At 38.7% G+C, this 25448-nt stretch overlaps 2 protein-coding genes across 11 annotated transcripts in view; both read right to left on the bottom strand.

Annotated features, from left to right (window-relative positions):
* The window catches only part of bmpr1ba (bone morphogenetic protein receptor, type IBa), a 72524-nt gene extending 63847 nt beyond the window's left edge, over positions 1-8677 (bottom strand). For 3 of the 6 annotated variants that reach the window (XM_042422072.1, XM_042422071.1, XM_042422076.1), the window contains exon 1: positions 8523-8676. The gene's annotated coding sequence lies outside the window, so the exon portion shown is untranslated. Of the gene's footprint in view, positions 1-8499 lie in introns of all 6 variants that reach the window. The other 3 variants (XM_042422075.1, XM_042422074.1, XM_042422073.1) reach the window with 2 other exon arrangements.
* Positions 8678-10292: 1615 nt separating this feature from the next.
* pdlim5a (PDZ and LIM domain 5a) overlaps positions 10293-25448 on the bottom strand; it is a 73639-nt gene continuing 58483 nt past the window's right edge. For all 5 annotated transcript variants that reach the window (XM_042421088.1, XM_042421086.1, XM_042421087.1 and 2 more), the window contains 6 exons: positions 19576-19658; positions 17056-17257; positions 14905-15085; positions 12868-12988; positions 12654-12769; positions 10293-12090 (listed from right to left, as the gene is read on the bottom strand). In XM_042421088.1, coding sequence (XP_042277022.1) covers positions 12001-12090; positions 12654-12769; positions 12868-12988; positions 14905-15085; positions 17056-17257; positions 19576-19658 — 793 coding nt within the window. In that variant the 3' untranslated portion in view covers positions 10293-12000. The remainder of the gene's footprint in view (positions 12091-12653; positions 12770-12867; positions 12989-14904; positions 15086-17055; positions 17258-19575; positions 19659-25448) is intronic.

Below are 25448 nucleotides of genomic sequence, written 5' to 3'. Positions count from 1 at the left end.
CACTTGGGAATGCACAAAAACATCACCGGTTGGTTCATCAGTTGGATTTTCGCAGAAAATCGGCTCGATTCCTTCACATAGAAATCAGTCCATGAGCTGATACAGGCAACCGAAAAAGTCGTGGAAAGTCTCATTTTTGAAGTTACATTACAACCCGTTCACTCGGGGGCAATAAAAAACAATTAATAAAGGTAATTTGCTTCACAATTCTTACATGCAGTTTAGCCCTATTAATAAGATTCTTTCTGGCTGTTTGCCTCAGTTGGTCTGACCGACTGCCTGTGAGTCATCAACTTGTCTGTATGTCTGTTTACCTAATTTACACCTTTACAATGGGTGTCTGGATACAAAAGCTGGGTCAGATTAAAAGCTCCTGTGTGTATAGTTGGTAAGATTTTGCCTACTTCGTTGTCACGATGTTGAAAAGTGCAGCAAAACACAGAAATGCTCATGTGCTTCACAAAGCCTGTCTTTAAAAACAGGAAGTCAAAGTTTTCCATCTCAGTCTGACCTTTAACCTCAAAGGCATTCTTAGAAAATGATAACTGGCAAGGCCACATCTTGAAGTAGCCTATTTTTTCTTAGTCTGTCTCTCTGTCTCTGCATATATTAAAAATGAAAACTGATATCTGATTCAGCCTAAGTTTTATTAAAACTCCAAATAAAATGGATATCCAGACCACCAATTCTGCAAGTGGTGGCCCTGATAAAATCTGAGCAGTGAGGGAACATCTATACCAAGAGTTGAAGGCCTGAAACTTAACAATGACACTTTCTCTTAGGCAAATATTTCTCCCGTCACTGATGGAATGGCACCTCAAAAGGAGGCACCATGAAAATTGGGGGTCTCGAGTTTGGGGGGCAGGAGGGATGAAATTATCTCAAAGTGGATCCAGATGGTTATCTTTTTTTTCTCCTCAGTGCCCCACTCATCACTTCTCTCGTTTTCTTTTTTTTTCTTTGAGTGAACTACAGGACTGGTGATTACTTTGGTTAGGAATGAACCAAACCAAACAGAAGAAGACAATTGTGGTCTACAGAATAAAGAACATCCTGCTTTTCATTTCAAAGCAAAACTGCAAGTTAAAGCATCTTCAGGGCTCAACCTGTTGTGATCAAGGTTGTTTGTATGAACCATTAACCGTGTGTATTTGGATTTTAGTCATTAGAAAATGTACATTGTAATGCGTAGGAGAAGTGAATAAAAGCTAGCAAGAGAGAAAATTACAGAGGTGAACAATTTAAGCACATTGCTCGTACATAAGAAAAAAGAAACAGAGAAAAAGCAACCAAGGAGTGGTTGAGCTGTGCGACCTGTGTGAATTAGAGAGCACTGGGAGAAAATAGCCAAATCATGAGATCAGAAGCTGGCTGGTAGTATGTTTTAACATCCGCCCTGTGGGACACAGGCCTAAACTGATTCTGTAGGCTATTAGTTGAGCTAATAAATCATAATTTAAACATGTTTTATACTATTAACCTATGCTGCAGCATTGTATCCAGCAGCTTTACTTTAGCCACAAAGTTCCGCAGAGCCTCACAGTAATTTGCTGATTACTATGATCTTTCTTTGTGTCTTCAATAAATAGAGGAGCTGGAACGTTTCAAGTATTGTTTCGCAAAAGGTGCGGATGCCAACTACTTCGTCACATCGTTCAAAGGAAGGAAAAAGGGGAACACCAGGGGAAGGAGTGGCTGAACAGTTTGCTCTGTGTGAATTATAGAGCACAGGGACAGAATAACTCCATCATGAGATCAGGAGCATTGGTGTGTTTAAATGTTCACCCTGAGGGGGAGCAGGGGAGTAATGAGGCTGAAGATTAGGATAATGAGACTGTGTGGCTGGATGATCTGGTTCTGAAAAGGCTGATAAGCACAAACGTGAACATCAATGCACCCTAGATATGCATTACATACATGCAGGCTTACGCAACCACACGTAAACACACCCCTCTGACTTCTACTCACTCTATCTCACTACAGTACGGTACATTTCATGCAAATTTGTCGCTCACCACAGACACGTCATAGCACTTGCACCTCCTTCACCTACGCAGTCATACAAACAGATACAGAAACACCAACTTTATCATCTTAATAGGCTACGGATACACACAGTAAACTGTTCAACCACGCTCACTGTCCCACTTCTTCACCTCAGTGACTATGCCTCTATCTCTTCCTCATCACTCATCTACAACAGCTGCATTCAACCCAGTAGGCAAATTTCCAGTCAGATCATATCTTGTTTCTGCAGCTCATGCCCTGCACCAGCATGTCTTTTTTTTTTGTAAACTAGAGGGGTTTTAAAACAAATGTATAAAGCAATGGCAGAGGTACAGAGGTAAATATTTTACCTGAAAAAAGAGCCCTGATTCATCATGTCAACTACTTGGCCACAAATCAAGGAATTCTTTAAACTGAAAGTTAGGTTAGGTAAGTTGGTGGCACTTCAATACAGTGTTGAGAAGATGCTGGATGCTTGGCCACCATACTGTATATTCATAAATGCATTGAGAATGACAATTTTAGAAATTAGAAATTTTAATTTCATAATGTTTTAGTATAAAACATTATTAAAAGAAGAAATATATTGGAAGTACCCTCATCCATTGCATTCATACAATAATTTTGGACTTCAGGAACACATGGACACACAGGAAAATGTGTGTGTGAGGTTTTTTTCATAAAAATAGTCGTTTTTAAAACTTTTAATTTTTTCCTCTGAGCCATAAGACATTACCTGAAATACTAAGAGATCTGTATGTATATCTGAGATGTGTATGATCTATAGTTAAAGTTAAAGCAGTTCGTGCTTGAGTGTTGAGGTCTGTGAATGAGCGTACATCTGTCAGTGCAGACTTGTTTGAACATATCAAAGCAGCACAGGCAATAGATCAGAATTTCCATCTAAAAAGTCGAGCGTCAAACTTTTAACTCATCCCAGCTTTAGAGGACAACAGAGGAAGACCCGATGGGATCCATGTGTGTGAAGACAAAGATCACACACACGTAATCTTGCTTGCTCAATCACTGGTTTTAATTTACTGTCCCGACTGTAGTTTGCATGCTGAAATTAATTTCTCATTAATAAGCCAGGAAAATCTTCAGAGCAGAACACAGCTCACAGTGAAGACATTCAAGTAAAGCATTTATTGGACGTTTTTTTTACATGAGGATCTTCTTTCTTGGGTTTCTGATTGAGTCTTTTGTGAAGAAAAGTATATAAAAACTATTATTGTGAGAGATAGTATCACCTTAGGGGAAAATGTGAGTGGAGAAAATAATAACTCACCTCCCTTGATAAATCTGAACAAATCCATTTCTGCTGTGTGACATGTGAGAACCAGGAAGCCTGTCTGGCAGACAGACAGCTCTGTCCTTACCATACTGATGACCACCTCAAGTGTTGCTGAAAATTGGCTTTGTAAGAAAATCTAGAGGTGGAACTTGATTGTTTTTTTGGTTTGCTTCCACCCTGGGCCTTACTTTTCCTGTTTGTTTGTCATGATCAACATTGAGTGTCCAAAATTTGAGGTGTGCTATTACACATGTTACATTCAGAATGCAAAAGCACCCTGTTCTTGATATTAAATTCATTAAGGTTACATTCACACTAAATCCGGCAATCCGGCTCTACGACGCAGGAGGTTACAATGGTGGGGGCATGTTGCTTGAGGTACCGGTGAAACAATGAAATATGATCCAGGAAGTCGGGTTAGAGTTACAGATTAATGCATTTCAGGACTTATTAGAAGCCAAAACACTGCGCAGTGGTTTGTGAAACCCACAGACAGGATTTTACAACTCTGGAAAGTTTTCATAGTGGCAACTGTTTTATCTTTCCTCACGATATCATGAGATAAACAGCCGAATATGTCTTTAACGTTACAAAGTAATCCACCAGGAATGTGCGCTTGCATGTACTGTATGTGATTGGCCACCACGGCGTGACATCAGGTTGTGTTTTGGCAAAAGTTGAGTCTGGTTCAACTTCTTGCTTCACGGCCGCTGTGGGTTTTTGCTGAGCCCTATGTGGTCCGTGCAGTGTACTGCCTCCATTCAAATGAATGGAAGGACTGCCGTTTTTTTATGTACCTTCCCGCAGGGTTGTGCAGAGGTTTAGTTGTGTTTATTTTTGCTTTAGAACGTAACTGCCATAAACAATCAGAAAATAACATTTTATTTCTCTCATTCACTGGCTTTGTTCTTGCTGTAAAGTCACTCTCTCTGTTCATTCACTCTCTAGCTCACTCAACCACAGTTGATGTCGCTTGCTCTTCTCTCAGCTCACTCACACTCCCTTTCTCTTTTTCTGTTTTTTTTTTTTTTTTTTAAAATGAGTCAGGAAGTCGACAGCAAAGCCTAACTTTACTTTTATGGTTATAAAACAAAGAGAAATGTCCTCCCCTCGGCCTAGTAACATCTTTGACATCCCTCAGGGCAGAGTTGTACAGTTCTGCTACATGGTAAACATTAACAAGGTTCTTCTTCCCCGCGGGTGTTTTTGGTCTGATCGCCGGCTTACGTGATTGGCCGCTGTAGAGTGACATCGGGTTGCATTTCGGCAAAAGTTGATTCTGGTTCAACTTCTTCCCGCATGGCTGGTTTTTTGCTGGTCCCCACTCCTGCAGCCTAAATGCACTATCCCCATTCAAAAGAATGGAAGGACTGGCATTTTTCCTGCATTGCCTGATTTGGTGTGAAAGCAGCCAAATGTAAATGATTTTGGATGTGCCATTCTACTGTGCAAAATGTCAACTAAGTTTTCAAGCTGAAGCAATGAAGGCCTGTTCCTCTGTTTCTTCTAATTTGGCTTGGCAGAAATCTGGCAACCAGTTAAGTAAACAAGGAGGTGTGTACATAACACTAAACAGTATCAGATGTACTACTAAAACTACTACTTTTTCCTGCACTTGTTTGAAACATGGCTTAAAAGAAGAAAAAAAAAAATTTGGCATTTATAATATGCATTTTTGTGTAATTCTACTACCTCTTTCTGAAAGCAGAAGTGAATTTGTGTACAATATGTATCTTAAGCAGTCCACCTCTACCTTTAGATCCCATTTTTTCTTTCTTGGGCCTCAATTTGGACTACTTGAATTTCTTGGTTGTACTAAATGTTCCAATTTAAAGAATGTTTTCTGGAAACATACCTAAATACTAAACTGTGTACCTAAGGCTGTGTTCAGACTGTCATCACATTCAGCAATGTGATGACATCCGGCAAGGTCTTGTGGCAGAGTCTTTGGAATTTATCATTTTAAAAGGAGGTTAGAAAGTGGTCTAAAGCTACATTTGGACATTTTAAGCCACAGTTTTATTTTTACAAAAGGGTCCTGGTTAGGTGAAGAGTTGGGGGCAGTTTTAGCAGTTTGGATAAACCTCAAACTTGCACCACACACAAGGTAAGCAATACCTTATCCCAAGCTGTTGCTGCATTTCAAAGCCAGAGAGCTGAAGCATGTTGGCAAAACCTACAGGCTGTTTATTATCTCAGCATGAGCTTTGAAGGTTTTTGAAGTTAATACTATGATTCTGTGTTTTGGAATTCAGGTAAAGATTAATGTTGGAACGTTTCTATAAATCACATTGACACTGTAATTAAGAAAGAGAGTTAGATGTTTGGGGCGTTAGATGTTTGCCCGAGGTTCTTATCTCTTTTTGATTGTTATCAACTCCATCTAAGTTGAGGAAATTGGAAATTAGAGAAGCACAACTCTGGCAAACTGTTCTCAGGTTCACATGAACTATTGAATTATTTTTGCCCTCTTTATAATCTCTGCCTTGCTCTCTTTCTAATTGTTGTTTAAATCAGTTTTCTCTAGGTACCTGCACAAATGTAATGGCTGTAATTGGATTCAGGTGCTTAAGGCGTTTACAGTTTTCTAAGTAAAACCTCCCCCTATGATGAGTGGAGATGCATGAGAGGCAGTGGGATCTGACAAGCGTACATCATGGTATCAGATGAAAAAAAAAGTTTTTGAAAATCTGCAGATTTTCAGTGAGAACAAAAACCAAAAAGGTCTGAAATGTGCTGAAAATATGCACAATTAGTATGAGCATGCAAAATAGTTTGATACTTTTAAAAATGATGCCACCATTGCTCATTGTTTAACCATTTCTTTAAATAGCCTAAACCCTGTTATTGCATCCAGTTCAGCTTCCTCTGTGATCATTTTAATAGTTAAACAACACTGGAGGTGTCCATATGGCCAAATAATTTGGAAAAATGTGTGTGTGTGTGTGTGTTATCCATTTTTTTCCCTCATATATACCATGACCTTACGCCAATTAAGCTAATCAGACTTTTACATAACATTGGATATAGACTGAATATTCATCTATCAGGAATTTGTGCGTATAAATGTACCCTATGACTATATTCTGTCAGTCTTTCCCTCTTTGTGTTCCACTCATCTTTTTGTCTAGACGGACAGAAATTGAGTTTGTTTTTGGCAAATTTGCTATTCTTGGTGTGGAGATTAAGCCCAAGCAATGTGATCTGAATTTCCAACAGTCAGTATCAGACACCTCGTCTCACATCACGAGGTGTCTGAAACCATTAAATGTCTCAACTGCACTCTCTCTCTCTTTCTCTCTCTCTCACACACACACACACGCTCACACACACACATTCATGAATGCCTACTGAGAAAGAAAAGAAAATGAGGGAAGCGTTCTGTTTACAGCTGCTATGTGAAACTCAATTACACAGCCAATTGAGAATGTGGCTGTTTCTCAGATTTGCATGATGTGTTCCTGACCTAAGTAAGATTGCTGTTCCCAGTGAAGCCTCAACAACTGCATACACTTACTGTACTAGATTGACAGACAAGGAAAACAGTGCACACACACACACACACACACACATATACACATCTGGACCTCTGCTTCTCTCATTCATATTTGCTGAGTGTTTTCCTTCGTGGTCCCCCGGCGTCACTGCCCCCGGACCCTTCAGATGAGGTGAGGTAAGATTTGGAGCTACAATATTATGCCATCTGGATATACATTCACACATGCTTGCTTATATGCACACACAGACACACATACAGATATACTCTTGTCATAACGCACACTGACAAACACCTGGACCTAGTTACTGGACTAAGAGTTGAATACTATGTGCATGCCTGTGTGTATGTGTGTGTATAAGTGGGGCGTATGGGAAATACTGGGTTGTAGGTTATTCAGTGCTGGAGGCTGTGTTGGGGTTCATTCAATTTTTTTTCTCTGCTTTGTGAGCCCTCGAAGAAGCTCATTTCACCAAGTCTCAAAATTAAAGGTAGGAGTTGCTACTATAAAATGTACACCCATTGTGTGTGTGTGTGTGTGTGTGTGTGTGTGTGTGTGGTGGGGGACAGGGGGGTTTGCATACAACTAACTAACACCCATAGGATTTACTGGAGGAGTCAGAATTGATATTTTCAATTGAAACCATTTGTAAAAAGACATTTTATGGATACATTTCAAACTAAAGTTTTATTTGATGCTTGGAAGGAAAACATAATCAAGGCAGTGTCAAAGTTTGCGGTATGTCTGTGTTTCTATGGTTGTGTAAGTTAATGTTACTATAATGGTTGTGACCCATCATGTGTGTGCTGATCTCTACAAAAACAGGTGAGATGAACCACATTTACCCACCAATGTAAAATCACTTTCATGCATCATTTTAAAAGCTTTTTGACTGATGTGTTTTGATCAATTCTTTTGATGGTGGATTTTGCTGTTGTTTTGTGGATGTGTCTTTTTTGACTACAGCTGGCATTGTTATTATTATTATTATTATTAGATATGCTTTCCTCTGGTATTCTAAATGACCAACAATCACCAAAACTTAAACATTACATACAGTATGAAAACAAAGAATAACCTTACTACCATTATCAAATTTAGAGTGCTTGCTAACTTTGGAACATTTTACTATTGCATAACATTTTTGCAGCAAAAACATGTTACAGTGTGTTTAAACTCGGGGATATATTAGTAGCCTGGCTAGTGGCCCGGCTTAAAAGAACAGAACTGACAAATGTGGTCTCAGAAGCACTATACTAATGAATTTATTTCACTATGACAGATAGTTGTCCTATTCTGTCTTGAATAGGAATGCCTATTTCTGTTTGAGATGGGTCAGTCTCCTCTTTGAAAACGATACAGATCAAGCAAAAGTCCAAGGAAAACACAACGCTGCGGAGAGAACAATGTAAACATCGCTAATGCAAAGCTGTGGGTAAACCATAAACACTTGTAGGACTTCTTCTTCTTGTAGGACACTTCTCTCACATCACTCAAACTTTTCGGTTACACTCGCATAAACGCAGCAAGCTTCATCTCAAACAGTCTAAAAATGAGTCAATCACACGTGCAAGCAACGGACTTGTCAACACCATCAGCAAACAAAAAGAGCAACGTACGTCTGTCAAACTTTCTGAGGTGCGACTTCAAAACAAGACACACCAAAAAACGACGTCAAAACTGCGCGTAAATGTCACCCACCTCGAGCTGATGTGAATGCTCACCTTCACTTTCTTATTTCGAGGGAGAAGCTGGAAAAGTTGCTGAGGACTCGGTACTCCTGGAACAGATGCGAGTTCAGTGCCTGCTCTCACCGCCGGAGTAGTGGCTTTTCTCTCTCTCTCTCTCTCTCTCTCTCTCTCTCTTTCTCTCTCTCTCTCTCTCTCTCACTCTCTCTCTTTGCCGCTTTCCCTCTCCTCACACTTTACACACACACACACACACTTTACACACACAGAACTCACACATGCAAACCACTCTGCTCCTCTTAAAGTCACTCAGCTGTATGAGGGGTGATTAATGCCACAGAGAAGGAGTGCATTAGCGGTGAGTTTTAGTGTGAAAGGATTCCACAACGCACTCTTCTACTTGGTGTCTAATAAATAATGAAAAAGTAAATAGCATTACTGCCTCTTTACTAACTGGAAGTCAATGACAAAAAGGCAAAAACAAACTATGGACAGAAAGCAGACACATTCTATGCTTGGTAAAATTAAATGAAGGGTTATAGTCAGTGTTTTCCAGAAGGCAACACAAGCTCAAGTCTCGAAAAACAGATAAATGATCAACCATTACTTTATAGCATCTCTAATACTGAAGTGAATGATGTAACACATAAATAAATCAGTTAAAATCTGATGTCCAGCATCTCTGTCCTGATCAGTGCAGCTGTTTTTTGTGCATAAAATATTACACATGCAGTTTTGTATGTATTGACTGTGGGCTGATTTCATATTGTATTGTTTTGTGGGCCTTATTGTGTGGATTTGATGTTGGATAGATCAGTCTGAGCAACCAGTACTGGTCGGTGCAGTATTGGCTACCAGTCCACAAAGAAGTTATTTGACAAGAACGGCCTTCTCCTGCATGTGTGAGCACAACATGCCAGAGATCAATTGAGTTCAGCAGGCTGACAGTCATCATTGCTGTGCATCAAAGCTGATTATCCCACCGTCTGTCCATCAGCCCGAAAGCCACACTGTAATTTGAACACTGATTACAGTTTGTTTTCTTTGATTACATCATGATAAAAAGTGATCCTTTATTAAATATTCCAGCAGAGCAAACTAATCCCCCCTCACAATTTTTTATGTGGATGTTTCTTCCAGGAAAAGTTATTTTGAAAATAGCTGCTACTTGAAATGTCTCACCAGATGTGTGGTTATTTTCAGTTTTTAGTCTTTGAAATTGCTAGAACGTTTCCTGACTTTCCACTCTAATTTGATGGGAAAGTACACTTCTGCTCCATATAACTACCCCTCATACGCGCTAGTCACATTTTCTTTCTCTACTGTACAGTTCTTTCCTGCATTCACACTAGTCTGTTTGTGCATGTGTGTAAAACAGCTTGGGTTAATGAAGACAACCACTGTTGTCTGAAGGATGTGGAAAGGCTGAGTGGTGTTGTCTCACTGATGAAAAGAGAAATTGTTTCCAAAGACTAATTTCCTCTAGAGTGGATTTGACCCAAATAGGCACTTTATGGTTTTAATAGATAGTAACATGTTGTCACCCATGTCCTCGTTATACCATGTTCACACTCTCTCTTTTCTTATCCACTTCACTTCTCTATCTCCTCCTCCTTTGACTTTCCTCAGCATACAGTCGAAGAGACATGCATTGACATCTGGATTTCACACTGCTTATGTCAGACTCTTCTGTACTATCATGTGGTTTATCAAGCAATAATACTGGAAGTTTGGCATGGAGAGATAGTATTACACTGACAGAAAAGAAAGCAAACATAACACATGATATTTGTATTGGGTGTTTAAAAGTATAGTATATCCTTTATTTAACAACTCAGATCAACTTTAATAGTTCCTAGTTTTTTAAGTGAGAATTAAGCCAGAATGAAAAGTAAATACTGCCAAATCAACAGAATGGGACAGTTTGTGGACAGTTAAGTGAGACACTTGAAACACATAAGAAATTACGCCCCATCCAATCCCTGAATATCACAAACCCAGGTGCCCAGACAGCATACATAATGTCAGATAAGACATTTCTTTTCCCTAAACAAGATAAAATATACAGAGTTTACTACAGAAGGATGAGTATCCATATTTGCTATTTAAAGGCAGAAAGAGCTACTCCCTTTAATGGAGTATGTGGAGGATTGAATCAACCAGAAATTAATGCAACTATTAAAAATACAAAATAAATATATATAATAACATTAGGTAAAATAAATAAAAATATGATTCATTAAACTATATGGCACTCATTATAGAAAACACATTTCTGCTGATGCTATGCATTTGTCTAGATATGCTAGTCTCATGCCCTATTACCAGCTTGTTTCACTAAGGAGATGCAAATGGTTTGAATGAAACAGTCTTTTTATCATAGTAAAGAGAAATACATAAATATACAAATATTGGATTTATATTTGTTATGTTTGTATAGGTTCATTTATTTTGTATGCATATTTATTTATTTCATTTATATTCAGGGCTAATTCTGTCCTCCATAAAATCAAGACCACTTCTCTTTCTCTGTCTCTCTTTCTTAAGTGCCTCACTGCCTCCAAATCCATATTAAATGTGACCTTGTCACTGTAACCAGGCAGTTTCACACAACAAATAGAAAATAAAATACATAGAATTCATTTATAAAATACAAAGTTCAAAATAATTCAAAGCACTGATCAAAAGAATCAGCTTTCACCATCACCACACACACACAGTCCCACCTGCATTAAAACAACTAATAAAAGCACAGCAGATCTATTCTGGAAATGTTTTGATGCAGACTGTGATGTTTTAATGGCTGACATCATACAGTTTTACCTAATATGGACAGCAAAGGAAAAGGCCAGATCCGTGTTGGCCAAAATGAGAAAGAAAATCTTAAATTTAGAAACCTTATAAGTAAATATTCCATTAACTTCTGAGTATGAATATATATTTTCACACATTTGTGTTACTGTCTAATTGCAAAATAGAAATGAGAGATGTGTAATTTTGCAGGTTACCCCAGCCACTTTGTACACTAACTTAAAACAGAAAATCTTATGATGTCACCACTGTCATGCCTCTGAGAAACTCTGAAATTAAGAAAAAAAGACTGGCATCACAAAATTCTGTTTATCTGCAAGTGTACATCCACCTCCGTCTGGTAGTACACCGTTGTTTTAGTAAGACTGTTTAACTTTTGGATGCATGAGTGCATAAAACTTTGGTGAAAATCGTCATCCTTTAAGAAAATTCGAGCATTTTTGGTAAAAATTGGTAAAAACTGAAAACAAGGCTTAACTGCAATAAATGTTGCTGCTTCGAGTAACAATCACAACATTAGGTAATGTATTCTTAAACAATGTTACAATGGCATTGGGACAAGACAAAGTTCACTTTTTCACCTGCAGGAGCCACCACCATGCTGGTACAAGTATTGCTTGAGTTTTATTGTTGCATGAACTAACTATTATTGAGAGGCCTCCCCACTACAGCAAAAGAGAAAAGAAAGACAAGAGTCCAAAAATTATATTTTCAGTGTGTTAGCGTGTTTCTTGCAAAGAGGTTTGTCTTTCTTTGAGAAGAACGTCTGGCCTTCCAGAGTGGTGCAGCACACCTGAAAAAAGCCAAAAGACACACAAACATGAACACAAACAGAGAGAAAGGTTACAGAGGTGAAGTTGTAAAACTTTATTGGGATAATTCATTTTGTCTGAAAAAAATAATTGTGAGAGACCACTCATCTGCTCCCCATTATGTTTTTCCATTACTCACACATCATTATTAAAAGAGAAAGAAAAACAACTGGCTGATTTGTACAAAGGGATTGATATAAGCTGAACACTGTAGTAATTAATACAAGATTTAAAAAAAAACACTACTTGCTTTGTGTAACCTTACTGGATGATAATATTTGGAATATAACAGCCACCAAATCCAGAAATGATTAAAGACACAAGTATCATTCACTAAAGATAACATTAAAGTGTTGTTTTTGCCAACTGGACAGCAAAGTTGAAAAATAGCTAAAATAGTTCTTAATCAGATAAAGTGAATTGTAAAGGGTGTCCTTCTGTTTGAAATCCCTCTCACTCAATTGTTAATTGGTGGGAATGGGATTACGAGCAAGTGCCCTGTGATGGAGTGGATTGTATGTCTGTATCTATGGCCTTCACTTACAGCACAGACAAAGCAGGTGTCATGCCAGGTGTAACCGAGGGCCTCCAGGAACTTGTCTCCAGCCTCGATGGGGAACTCACAACCATGGCAGCCAGTCCCAAACAAATTGTAGAAGTCTTTCAGAGAAAAAGAAAGATTGCATACATCAAATAAACCGACCATGATAGCCAGACCCGATTCAATTTTAGTAGTCTACACAGAGATAATAAAGCACCTTGTTCACAGTATGGTTCTCCATCCTCCAGGTGGAAGGTGTTGTTTCTGATCGGCTGCTGACAGGAAGCGCACAGAAAGCAGTAGACATGCCACGTCTGTTTGAGGGCGTTTATCACCTCCTAGGTGCAAATGCAAACAAAGTGGTTAGATAGAGCACCATACACTTTGTCAGGAGCATTGGTATCTGTGTGTGTGCCAGTGACAGTAACTGGAAAATTAGATCCACTCCTCCAGAAAGTGGAAAGGATACAGTGACTTTTGGAGGGATTATGTTACCTTGCTTACTGGGTCGTTTTTTGTAACATTGCTCAACAAAAGTCATCAATTTCTAATTATCAATCCCTATTTGATCAGAATAATCAAGTGTTACATGTGTCAGGAATGCAGTCTTTCATACAGTGTGCTATTTTCTCATGTCACACTTAAATGTTATATTTGTTCTTCTGGGACCGCATGACCCAGCTTAAAATAGACATACTGCTTTCCCACCCTTAAACTGTGAGAACAAGACAGGGCAGGGAATCAATGGAAAGTTGGTGGGCCGGAGTAAAATGAAGGATTAGGAGAGAGGGAGTGAGAAAACAGGTTAATAAGAAGCAGTAAGCTGGTTGAAGATGTGTGAGAAATAGAGGGTTGAAAGGGATTGAGCCTAAAGAGGTTAGAACACGTGAGGGATGAATGTCAGAGCTGTTATAAGATCACAGATCTCAGCTTCCTAACACTCTAGGTTCAAGCTACACCTGCAGCCTCTAGGCCACTAAGCCGAATTCTCCTAACACCCAACATATACTGCATTCCTTAGTTTCAGTGGTGGTCACTATAGAAATTCCCTAAACCTGCAGCTTTCCTGCCTCAGTCACCTACACTTGCCTGCATCTTTGAGGTTAGAACTACAGTGGCAGCAACTTGATGATGGCTACACATACATTTTATGCCAGTTTGTTATTTGTCTCAATTTGATAACAATAGCTCCTTACAAACAATACAGATTATAAAGCAGTATGAAAAAATGGAGTGGCCATGATAATCTGAGCTCACTCTGATATTTATCCAGGCTTGGCAGCCATTAGTGCCTACAAGCACTCTTATCCATAATACTACAAGTGACACAGGTTAGGAGGTAATTGTCGGGTCAGGGCAGCCAGCTACTGGGCAACAATGCACATACATGAGTCGAGTTCAAATGTTGTGTCAACTGCCATTGTAACCCAGTAAGAAGTGGGATGTTTTAATTACAATAATAAAAAACCACTTAGTTTTAATGTTTAAAAATGTAGTTTTATTAAAAGTCAAGTATCTTACATTTGGGAGGTCCATATCATCATGTTTATCTGGTGTTGGCTTTTAAGCAATTTTATGCTTCCATTTTCCCATTTCAGAGTGGAAAAGTGACTATAAATTACACTGACTAAATGGTCCGTCTAGTTGCTGTTAGACAGTCTCTCATCTTTGTAGAGACCAAGATGTACTGTAATTTTGCAAATTGTTTAGTCTTTCCAAAGCATGGTTATAGTTAGGCAAAAGGGAAGGCAAAAACAGGAAAAAGAAGAGTCGGCAACAAGCTTTGACTAACAGACAGAAACTCCATAAAGTAGAGAAAAGTCAGAAATTGATATGTGTGACAGGTTTGCACTGAATACCACAGAGGAGTACTATCACTTTTGGTCTTCAAACAAAAACCAACAGGCACACAAAGTTCAGCTTTACAGTAAGTGACTGTAACTACCTTAAAATCTTCATATGCTTAAATATGACAAGACAAGACTAGCAGAACTTTCATTACCATTACCGTTCTCTGCATCCATAATTCAAGTTTATTGTTTTTGTTCATAATCTTTTCAGGTACAGAATGCAATAAAACTACCCTCACCAAGTTAATGAATCTCAGAATCCCATCAGACATTCTGCTGAAAAAAAAACCCCAACCCAATAATGTCCTGACATCAAGTTGATCACACCTTCACACCAGCACACACAAACACACACACACACACACACCCTATTGCTCCATTTCTCACCTTACACACTAACTCACCCCCAGTATCTTGGTTTGGCAGCGGCTGCACGATGGAGCGAAGAAATCTTCATAGCAGTGTTCACAGTAGACAGATCCCTGTTCCTCAACAAAGCCTATATCTGCCAGGGACGTACGGCAGTGGAAACAGTTAAATTCCTCCTTATGCCATGATTTCCCCATTGCTACCAAAAATGGCCCCCTAAAAGAAAAAAAAGACAGGCAAAGACAATATGAGAATGACTGTATTGACATAAATGAACACATATACAAGAGACAGAGGCAAACTATTTTATTTACTTGTGTTATCATGAGATTGATTACAGAAGGGTACCCAGTCATAAATGCAAAGTACCACACAGCTCACCAGAGCAGAGATGAGGGAAGTTCATAAAGTGAAAGCCCTCTAATGTCATTGTCAGGCCTTTAAACAGCCACTAGGGGGCAGATAGGCTTACAATAAAGGAATAAAGAATAAATGACAATGTGGCTGACTTATTTCTGTGTGACTGCTAAAAGTTCTCTTGGTAACATCACATACAAGTTCTTTCCTGCTGCTCATTTCTTCTTCTACAGAATACTGAATACAGTAATTTGTAATTATTAGGATTTACCTATTTAGAGGTAAACAGTAGGGCACTGTTGAAGGTAGATGATATTGATTTTGTGATTTAAGAGTTATCAAGTCGATTATTTTCAGTATTGATTAATATTGGTTATTCATCAATTAATTACTTATTCTATACTATGTCTGAAAATAGTGAAAAATGGCCATTACCCAGAGCCCTATGGTCACATAATCAAATTGGTGGTTTTGTGCACTGAACAGTCCAAGATGAACACTCCAAAGGTTTTATATTTACAATGTTTTTGTCAACTTTGTCAATCAACTAATCAATTAATAATTTACATTTAGAAATCCAAAGGTCCTCTGTAACCATCATCCTCTGCTTCCACTCATACAGCACTTCAACCCTGTCCACCCTGATGATTAGGTAAAGTGGGAAAACTACAGAGACCAATTTACTTGACACAATGGCAGTGCTTATCTGAGCCTACTCTGATAGTGGCATAAGCTCTGGCAGCCATTAGCATGTGAGCAACCCTATCCTTAGTGATATGTAATGTAAGGTGACACAAGTTGGGAGATAACACTTGTTAAAGGGCAATCAGCTACTTGGCAAGAAGATGGGTAGACAGCGGGGAGGATAAGGAGAGATTCCATAATGATGACTGGATTTCAGAAAAAAAAATCATTTTACCTTTTATAGGACAATTATAAAAGGACCTTTAAGACTTTTTGTAGATGGAAAATTAAATTCATGTAACCTGTTTAGACAATCTGGAGGAAATCATCACAAAACGTGTTAACAGAAAATCAAAAACGGCCCTGTCATTTATGTTTTGTACGCCAAATCAAACTCCACATCTTATACCACTAACATCCACTTACAGATCAGATTCTCTATTGTCAATCCTAACTTTATCCTAACTTTAAATGGGTGACTGAATAACTGACCCAACTGGAAAAACAAGGGTTGGTATCACAAACACGTGTGCAACAGTGTGTCTATGTATATATGCAACATCTCTCTACAATAAGATCTACTGCAAGAGCAACTTAATTCCCCTTACCCTTATCTACATTACAGTCAAATCTTTGTAGTTCTACAGTTTCATACACAGATTACTTACTCGAGATGGTTTCAAGTTAATTATTTTAAGAGCGTAATTGGGACACTGAATAATTGAGGAGTAGACGTATTTTCCATTTCCCATTGTCTGTTTGCTTGAGTACAAGTGCGCTGCCAACCTGAAGAGATTTTTTTTTTTTATTATCCTAGTACAAGCAGAGTATGAGCAAGATATGATGAGGAACTTGGCCATGACATGCTTTCTCTTTCCTTGTGATATAGCCCATGGATAGTTTATTCATAATATCCCCATTCTGCTGTCAAGAGTGACGCGACCACAATGATCACTGTATAGAATTCTAATTGTGTTGTCAAGTTAAAACCGGTAAAATTAAAATATCAAACAGACTCCAAATAAGTATGTACAGAGATTCTTAAGTCATTTTTATGATGATAAATTACCTTATTAACCATATTTCATTATATTAATTTATTGACTGTGTTCAATTAAATATTCAGCAGACCAGTTTTCCCTCACCTAATGACCATGTTGCAGTGGGCACACATGGGCGTGCGAGTCCCAGCAGGGATGTGTTCTGCCATTTGGACCAGAGAGTCCTCATCTTTAGGGTGGGGCTGAGGCGCAGGTCGGGCTGGGACAGGACCCCTTGGAACACTAGCACTTCCATTACCCTTCATACCAAACGACGGTGTGATTAAACCAGTCCGTGGACGGAGCCCTGTGGGAGGTGAAGGCCAAATTGGTTAGGCAACAGAAATGCAAAAGGAAAGAGTAATTGATAGAAACTCAAAAAAGTGAGGACTTGCAACATCACAAAGGATGCATGTGTATGTGTGTATGTGTCTGCGTTTTCTTCCCAGGTGTGTATTTGACCTCTACCCTCTTTGTCTATACACCCAGCAGGTGTCATGGCGGTGCATGCAGCTGGCTGACTACTGTTGTCACAACCTTGGATTCACCACATCAATCTTCAGCAACGCACAGAATCTTTCACTCCACTTTCGACACATTCCTATGGCATATGTGCATGCATACACATGACCAAACACACACAACCACATACACACACACATAGACCACCAAGACATTCCCACAGCTAAAACCCAGACACCTGGCTAAACATGTAGCTTAGCCTTTGATCTCCACGTGGTGGATGGAGAAGTGTTTTTGTATGTATGTGCATGGTGAGACAACAGCCACCTTTGGAGGCTGGCTTTACAATTACATGTCATGTTGTTAAGTATCTGTCTTTGGGCAGGGGGTGAGCTGTTTTTACATTTGATGTTAGCTATCAGGGCATTAATTTAAACCCTCATCATATAAAAAGATGGCTTAAATTGAAGCTTGGGTTCGACAGATGGAGGCAGCTTGCAGATGCCATAGATACAAACCTATAAGACTGCTTAAACCAGGATTCCTTGCAAAGAAAAAAAAAAGTGTCACTAATGTGTTAGTTGTAATTAAAAGTCATCTTAGGGTCAAACAATTTTACATGGTTTGACTTATCAACCTGTTAGGGAAGCTGCCATTGATTACAGCAACATGCACCTCATAAGGTTGTGTTCAAATATGAAGCTCATTCCGGAATGGGGGGGAGCAGTTAGTTGTGTGTGTGTGTGCTCACGTTTTCAAATTTCAACACCATGTCAATTTGTTTTACAATGTGCATTTGCAACAAGGTTGTGAAGGCCTTGATAGCTCAGCTGCAGCTCAGCATTCAAAATGGGTCAGTGGCTCACTGCTGCTGGGGTGCTATACGGCTGGTAGTATATTTTCATGATCCCTGGTCCCTGGGTGAGTGACTACATTTACGATTTTTGTTGAGCGGCAGTTACATAAGGAAGAGAAATGGAGGAGTAGACTTGGTCTAAAAGATTGGATGGTAATAAAAGCTGCAGCATAGGCTGGTTATGTTCATATAGAAGAAAACTTGCTTGAAAATAAACAGACAAATAATTATATAGATATTCATTTTAAGTAAATAGATGATAAATAGGATAATGCGCTGAAAAAACATTCAAACTTGGAATTTCTGGGCCGAGTGCAGACGGAGCACGGGTATTATACTGCAGCTCTGTGGCATACCCTTAAAACTTTATTCATAACTCCTGACAGGTCCCTTCAGTAAATATTATCTTTCTGACAGAGTAGTACTGCTACACGTGTGACTGAGCAAGGCAGCACAGAAAGAGCCGGGCGTTCTCGCCTGCTTAATGGGCTTCCACAGAGGAAAAAGACGAGAAAAGAAAAAGAAAGTCTGAAATGACCTATTTCACAACATATGTCACGCTACAACCATGGAAAATAAGCCTCTTTCCCTTGCTAACTGGCTGCAACAACATTCAGTCCAACAGCAGTAAATCAGTTTTACACTTTGCCAGGATTTGGAACCAAACATTTTTTTTTGTATGAGAAAAAATAACACTTTTTAACTGTAGGAGGGGATATATTCATCAATAAAAGTACATACTTGAAAGAAGATTGTGTTTAATTTCTAAATGAGAGTTTATTTTGAGCAATATATTTGGGGGAGTCTACACTTTGAGTATGCATGTGTTCCCCGTGACTTATTCTAAGAAAACAGCTCAGGCACCCACTCCGCTAGTTAATTTAGTGAAAAAACACCACAACATGCCTACAGTAAAAAGAAAAACCCTCACACACAGGCACACATATATACTTTTGTTGGATTTGGCAGCATATTTAATGAACTATTCCACAGATTTTATGCAGTAATTGGTTCAACAGAAAATGTATTTTAGTCACTGAAACCCATGTATTATGTATTTATACTGTAATCTGTAATATGTGTTCACGAAGGTGGAAATGTTATTTCAGTCAGTTAATAAGAGACATGCCAAATGTGGTTTGGTCCCAAGTCCATAAATCATATTTCACACATCAGGGAAAATGACATCTGGCAATAATAGTAACTAGTGCTCATTGTGAATTGTGTGAAAAAAGTGAATGAAAACCCTTTTAAGATGTGCTGCTATCACAAGTAGACAGGAAAGAACACACACACACAGTGTTTACCCGGGGTCGCTGCAGGTCCTTTGATCATGGTCTTGACAACTGCAGACTCATGGCTGCTGAGTTCTGGCTCCTCTGCCTCCTCACTGTGTGAAGACAAAGATGATATGTAAATCAATATGTTTAGTAATTAAATTCATTTAATTAAAAGCAACACACCAGAAACCATTCCCCTTCACATCAAATGTTTAATGACCTCAATTTACATTCCTAAAGTGCAAAATACCTAATTACTATTTGCATTCTGCTCAGTCAGAGTGATCTGACTTCTGTGAGTATTTAATGTATAAATATATATATATATATATATATATATATATATATATATATATATGTGTGTGTGTGTGTATATATATATATATATATATATATATATATATATATATATATATATATATATATATATATATATGTGTGTGTGTGTGTATGTATGTATATATATATATATATATGTGTGTGTGTGTGTGTATATATATATATATATATATATATATATATATATATATATATATATATATATGTATGTATGTATGTATATATATATATGTGTGTATATATATATATATATATATATATGTATATGTGCGAGTTTCTTTATTTACAAAGACGTTGTCCCCAGCAAAATATCCTCAAGAGCGCACAGTACTCATAGCCACCGTCAAAAAATAAAGCATAACGACAAGAAAAAAAAAAGATTACCACAGTCTAATTTTTCAAGTTCCTGTCAAAATACAGTGAGACAAACTCCAGACCACCTACCTGCTGACAGAGCAGAGACAAATATGGTACCAACCAAAACACAGCATGCAGCTGCAGCCAAAACAGTACAGTACTCAACTTCACGGTGCACTTCCTTCTTATGAGTACAGTACGCACAAAAATGTTGCCCATGTGCCACTTTCATAGCAGAACAGAGTCCAGGCCACCCCGTCTAATGATGGATAGGAGACGAGTGGGTTTGCACAGCACAATTTATATGACTCAACAGAGAGTAATTGACAACAGTGGAGTGAAATATAGCATGGTGTAATCAACAAAAGTGCCCATTCCAGATGTATTGCAGACAGATGCCAGACTACCAGTGCTAATGATGGAGGGGAGACAACGTTCTCATGCTACAGCACAGATTTTGACCACATTCATTTCACCCCGCTCTGTGAAGTATCTGTGTATTTTTTTTCAACAAGTACTGTACATAGAGGTGAATTTTATAACCACCCCACTCTGAAGGCACATCGTATAGGTTGGGACATTTCTCTGACGTTGTGAGGAAGCTTAATGGGTCCCCCTGGAAACACTGGCTGTCCATTTTCATGGGTTCCAAGAAATAAAGCCAAATTTCGCATTTGGGTCAAAGGCTGAGTAACTTTAAAGGACCACAGTAAAATTTAGTGGTGATCACATCAAATGATGCTAGTACACTAATTCAAATGAGGGAATAGAGAAAATGACCTCATGGGAGCAAGGGTATTTCCTGTCTGTCTACACAAAACAGATACATTTTGCGTGCTAGGTTTTCAGTTCATATTTAGTGAGTGCTATTCACTTGCAGAGTGTAACAGATTTAGTCTCTAAAGAAATATAGACATGTTATATACATGGCGTTGTTGTGAATACTGGCCCAAGGTTTAACATGACAAGATCTAAGGCGGCACATTTTTTTCTGAGGGCAACATATTCTGTGGGTTACACATTCTCTCTCAGGTCAAAATGTTCTCTCGCAAGACAAAACATGTGTCTCTGAGCAAAATACTCCCTCATGATACAGTTTTTCAGAGCCAAATGGGCTCTTATTGGGGGAAAAAAACATTTCTGGGAGACGCATTTGCTTCAAGGAAATTTTAGTTCTCTTCTTTAAGATTGCTTTGATCAATTGGCCACTAATTCTAACTATCCATCTGAAATGATAAAAGTAGCAACAGGAGGAGGAAGCCCTGCATTCGGATGGCTCATACAACAGGTGCTCTTTAGTGGGGCTAGGTAAAAGTAAAAAAAAACAAAATCCAGCAAGTCTTGCTGGATATCTGTCCTTAAGTGGTGCAGACAACCATGGAAAAAACCAAGGCACTCTGTCTACAGGTTAAATAACAGTGAATTTATTCTTCAAGCATTGGTAATCAAGCAGACCAACGCATATCGACTTAGGGACTCCCTGAGAGACTCTGATGCCTCTGCTCAAAGAATAAATTCACTATATTATTTAAGCTGACGATGGAGTGCCTTAGTTTTTTCCATGGTTGTCTGCACCACTTATGGACAAATATCTAGCTTCCTGGATTTTGTTTTTAAATAAAATATAAAAAAAATATTTTTTTGAGGTTTTAAAGAGCAGAATGGGGGATCTTTGAAACTCATTTCATCATTAACTTCCTGTCTTGTGGGCATCACTGCTGCAGAGAGATGAGCTCGTCCAGCTATTGAAATAAAGGGAGCAAAATGTCTCTGCTCTTCAACCAAACATGGCCCCAGGCCTCAAACATCACTGCCTTTTAAAATGATGCAAAATGAATAACCTCTCTATGAGTAACATGGACTGTGTGTATGTGTGTTTAAATACGTGTGTGTTCATCAGGGGCAGCTGAGGAACTTGGGTGGGCCAACAATCTCTCCCCAGACATATTACACCCATAATGCATAGTTGTAGCCGATGCCAACAATTGGATCACTGCTGTCTTCCCCTTGTGCCTGGCTGTTAGGGGACTCATGGGAGACAAGTGTTATGGCAACTGCAGTCATAGTTACATTGAGTTGTGCCTGTATGTTTTGTGTGAGCGGGGAAGAAAGAGTCAAAGAGAAGAGGAAGAAGAAGAAGAAGAAGAAGAAGAAGAGAGAGAGAGAGAGAGAGAGAGAGAGAGAGGGAGGTGAATAGACAAGCTGGGGGAGACAGAGAGAAAGAGAGAGGAAGAATGTTGCACTTGTGTGTGTGCTGGCTTCATCTCTGTAGATGCTCTGTGTTTCAGCTGCCCTCCCCGCCTCTGCCGTGACATTCCCTGTGCACACACTTCATTTGAACACACAGGACATCCATAATATCAAATGGTCCCTAAAGAGCAGGGGGTTCATTTGATTCATTTTAGCACACAGGACTACCTCGAAAATCATTGATCCAAACTTTCTAATCTTGGAAAGTGCAACTATGTAACTCTGGAAAAGTAGGTGTGAGATATGTGGAGAGAAGAGGAGAGGAGAGGAGAAGAGAGGAGAAAAGAGGAGAGGAGAGGGTAAATTTACCTAAAGACATAGACCGCATTAACTGGAGAGGAGAAGAGAGGGTCTCCCTCCTCTGTGCCTGATTGATGCCAAGACACCCTTTGATGTAAGAGGAGAAATAGAATACAGTGTTTAAACTAATACAATAAACACCATTTGACAGAGAGAGTTGGTCAAATAGCATTCTCACACAAGCCACATTTCATTCAGTAGTTGTTACTTTCAGTGCATTCTGAAAAGGTGAATCTCAACTGAATGGATAAATGGTTAGAAAGGGCCTCTGATTAATATACACATTGTTAAACACTAAACAAGCTCAGTGTAACGACAAGGACTGTGATAAATGCACCCAGCAGACTGTTGTGTTAGCATCGATTCCAGCTAATCAGCCTATAGCCGGCACAGTCCTAATCTAAGTACTCTCCATAGGAAAGAGACTGTCAGACTGCAGAACATATCTCTTCATTCTCATTATCAGCTCATCATTTTGTACACTGTGGTGCTCACTAACTTCTTACAGCTACAGCCAGTGACAAAACTACACTGAATTTGGCCATAGCCTGGTAGTGCCAAATGGCTGCCATCCCATTACCATCTTTATTACATTACATTTACACTCTAACTATTATAACAATTTTGCATAAATCAACAGCACCTCCACCCCTGCTTTTAGTTTCTTTTCTGCAATTCTGCAATATTTTTAACTGCTTGTAAATGTGAGTGAAATGAAAGTAATCAGATTCATTCTAACGATTTACAGGTTGGATTAATTTAACAAGTCACTCTTTACTGCTGACTCCACAACTTCTCTTTATAAATCATTTGATTTTCCCATCTGCATTCTGATACTTTAGTCAGTGGTTCCAAACTTTGTTTGCCTTGTGACCCCCTCAAATGTTTTTTTGGCTTTGCATTTAATTTGATAACATCATCCTATTGAGCAAAATGGTCCTGTAAAGAACAGGAAACGCATCATCCTCATCATGCTATTAGGCTATTTTAGCTCTGTGAAATTATAGGCTGTAGCGCCATCTATTCAAATTATCTGGACGGACAAGCTAACAACATTCATTCACATTAGCTGGGGTAATTGGCTAACAACAGGTGACAAGTAGAACAGGAAATAAGATGCTCCCCAGTCCTTCATTCATTAGAGCCAATTACAGTGTGGCTCGTTAATATTCTCCACCATTCAGGACAATTACAGGGGAGCTTAATTGTATTCTGCTAGACTGTGATTGGTTGATTAATGGAGAGCCCCGCTGTTTTGATTCAATAGTAGCCTGTTAGAGCGCTGACCATCTGGACGTACTGGGCCACATATGAACCTTGTTAACTAAAGGGATGATTAAAGAGAGATGGGAGGAAGAAGGGACAGAGAGAAGAATACATTTATTTTATTTTTATGTCCTTATCTTCCCTGTTTTGTCTGTGCATTATACTACTTTTTACATTAATACACCGCCAACTTTTACACTTGTGTATCACAAATGTATTGATGGCCTTGCTCTGCATCTCCCTTCTTGTTTCTGTGTTTGTCTTATCTTCTATGTTTGCCTGGAGTCTATTTACAGCACTACGTGCCGCCTGATAATGAGACTTCTTGTTTGCTGGTATTAAATGATAATGAGGCAAAAATAATACATTTCAGTGCCCCCGCTACTCACATATGTAAAGTAACCCCTTGTGTACTGTAGTTCCAACAAGAACTTGTATTATGAATCTCATAAATGTGTTGGTTTTGTTTGAGCATTGAACAAATGGTCCATTAACATAGCTGAGTGCTGTCCAGCAGCTCTCTCCATCACACAACAGATGGTCTATAATTTAACACTGTGATATTCTTTGGATCAAATTCAATCCTCACACACACTATACTATCCATGTGTGCGCATTTTTCATACACACAAACACACACAATAACAAAGACATCCATCTATACAGACACCCACTCAGACTCACATGCACACACGCTCTTCATACTTTACGGTTTAAATGTCCACAGTTGTGTCCACAAGTCAATGACTGATCTCTGTGAGATGCTGCCAAGTTGTTTCACAGTGACCACAGAATGTCATAGTTGGTATGAATTGTCTCCACAGAGACATATGGACCATGTCTTCTGGTGTTGGCGTGGTATGAAAAAGCACGGCTTTTGCACTGCCATGAGTGATATGTACAGTGGACTCAAGGACTTTGTTTGCACCGTGGGTTAAAAATAGGTATACCTATGAACAAAATATTTACTAATAACTAAAACAATTCTATGATAAGAATGAATAAGAAGTCTCTCCTCTAGAACCTAATGTTACAATAAAAAAAATAAAGTATTTTCTATCCTAAAGTCTCTAGGTTTGCTAGTGCTATCAAGCAATTAGTTGATGAGAGTTATTAGTGGGAAGCTGCATGCATCACAGCATGTATCAACACATTGTATCACACTATTTGTGAGCTAGATGATTATATCATGTAGTCACTTTTTCCTGGACCCAGACCTAGACAAAAAAAAATAAAAAATAAAAAATAAAAGATTGTTTTAATTTAATAATAGTGTAACACAGCAGTTCCAAGCAGTTTAGACTATTTTTAGCTTTACAGCTGATGCTAGTTTTGTCCAGGTCTGCCCTGTCTACCTCTTGTTCTTTGGCAGGTGCAGTTCACTGACG

The sequence above is a fragment of the Thunnus maccoyii genome, chromosome 9, assembly GCF_910596095.1.
Source record: "Thunnus maccoyii chromosome 9, fThuMac1.1, whole genome shotgun sequence".
Lineage (NCBI taxonomy): Eukaryota > Metazoa > Chordata > Actinopteri > Scombriformes > Scombridae > Thunnus > Thunnus maccoyii.
This window is presented reverse-complemented; position numbering and strand designations above follow the sequence as displayed.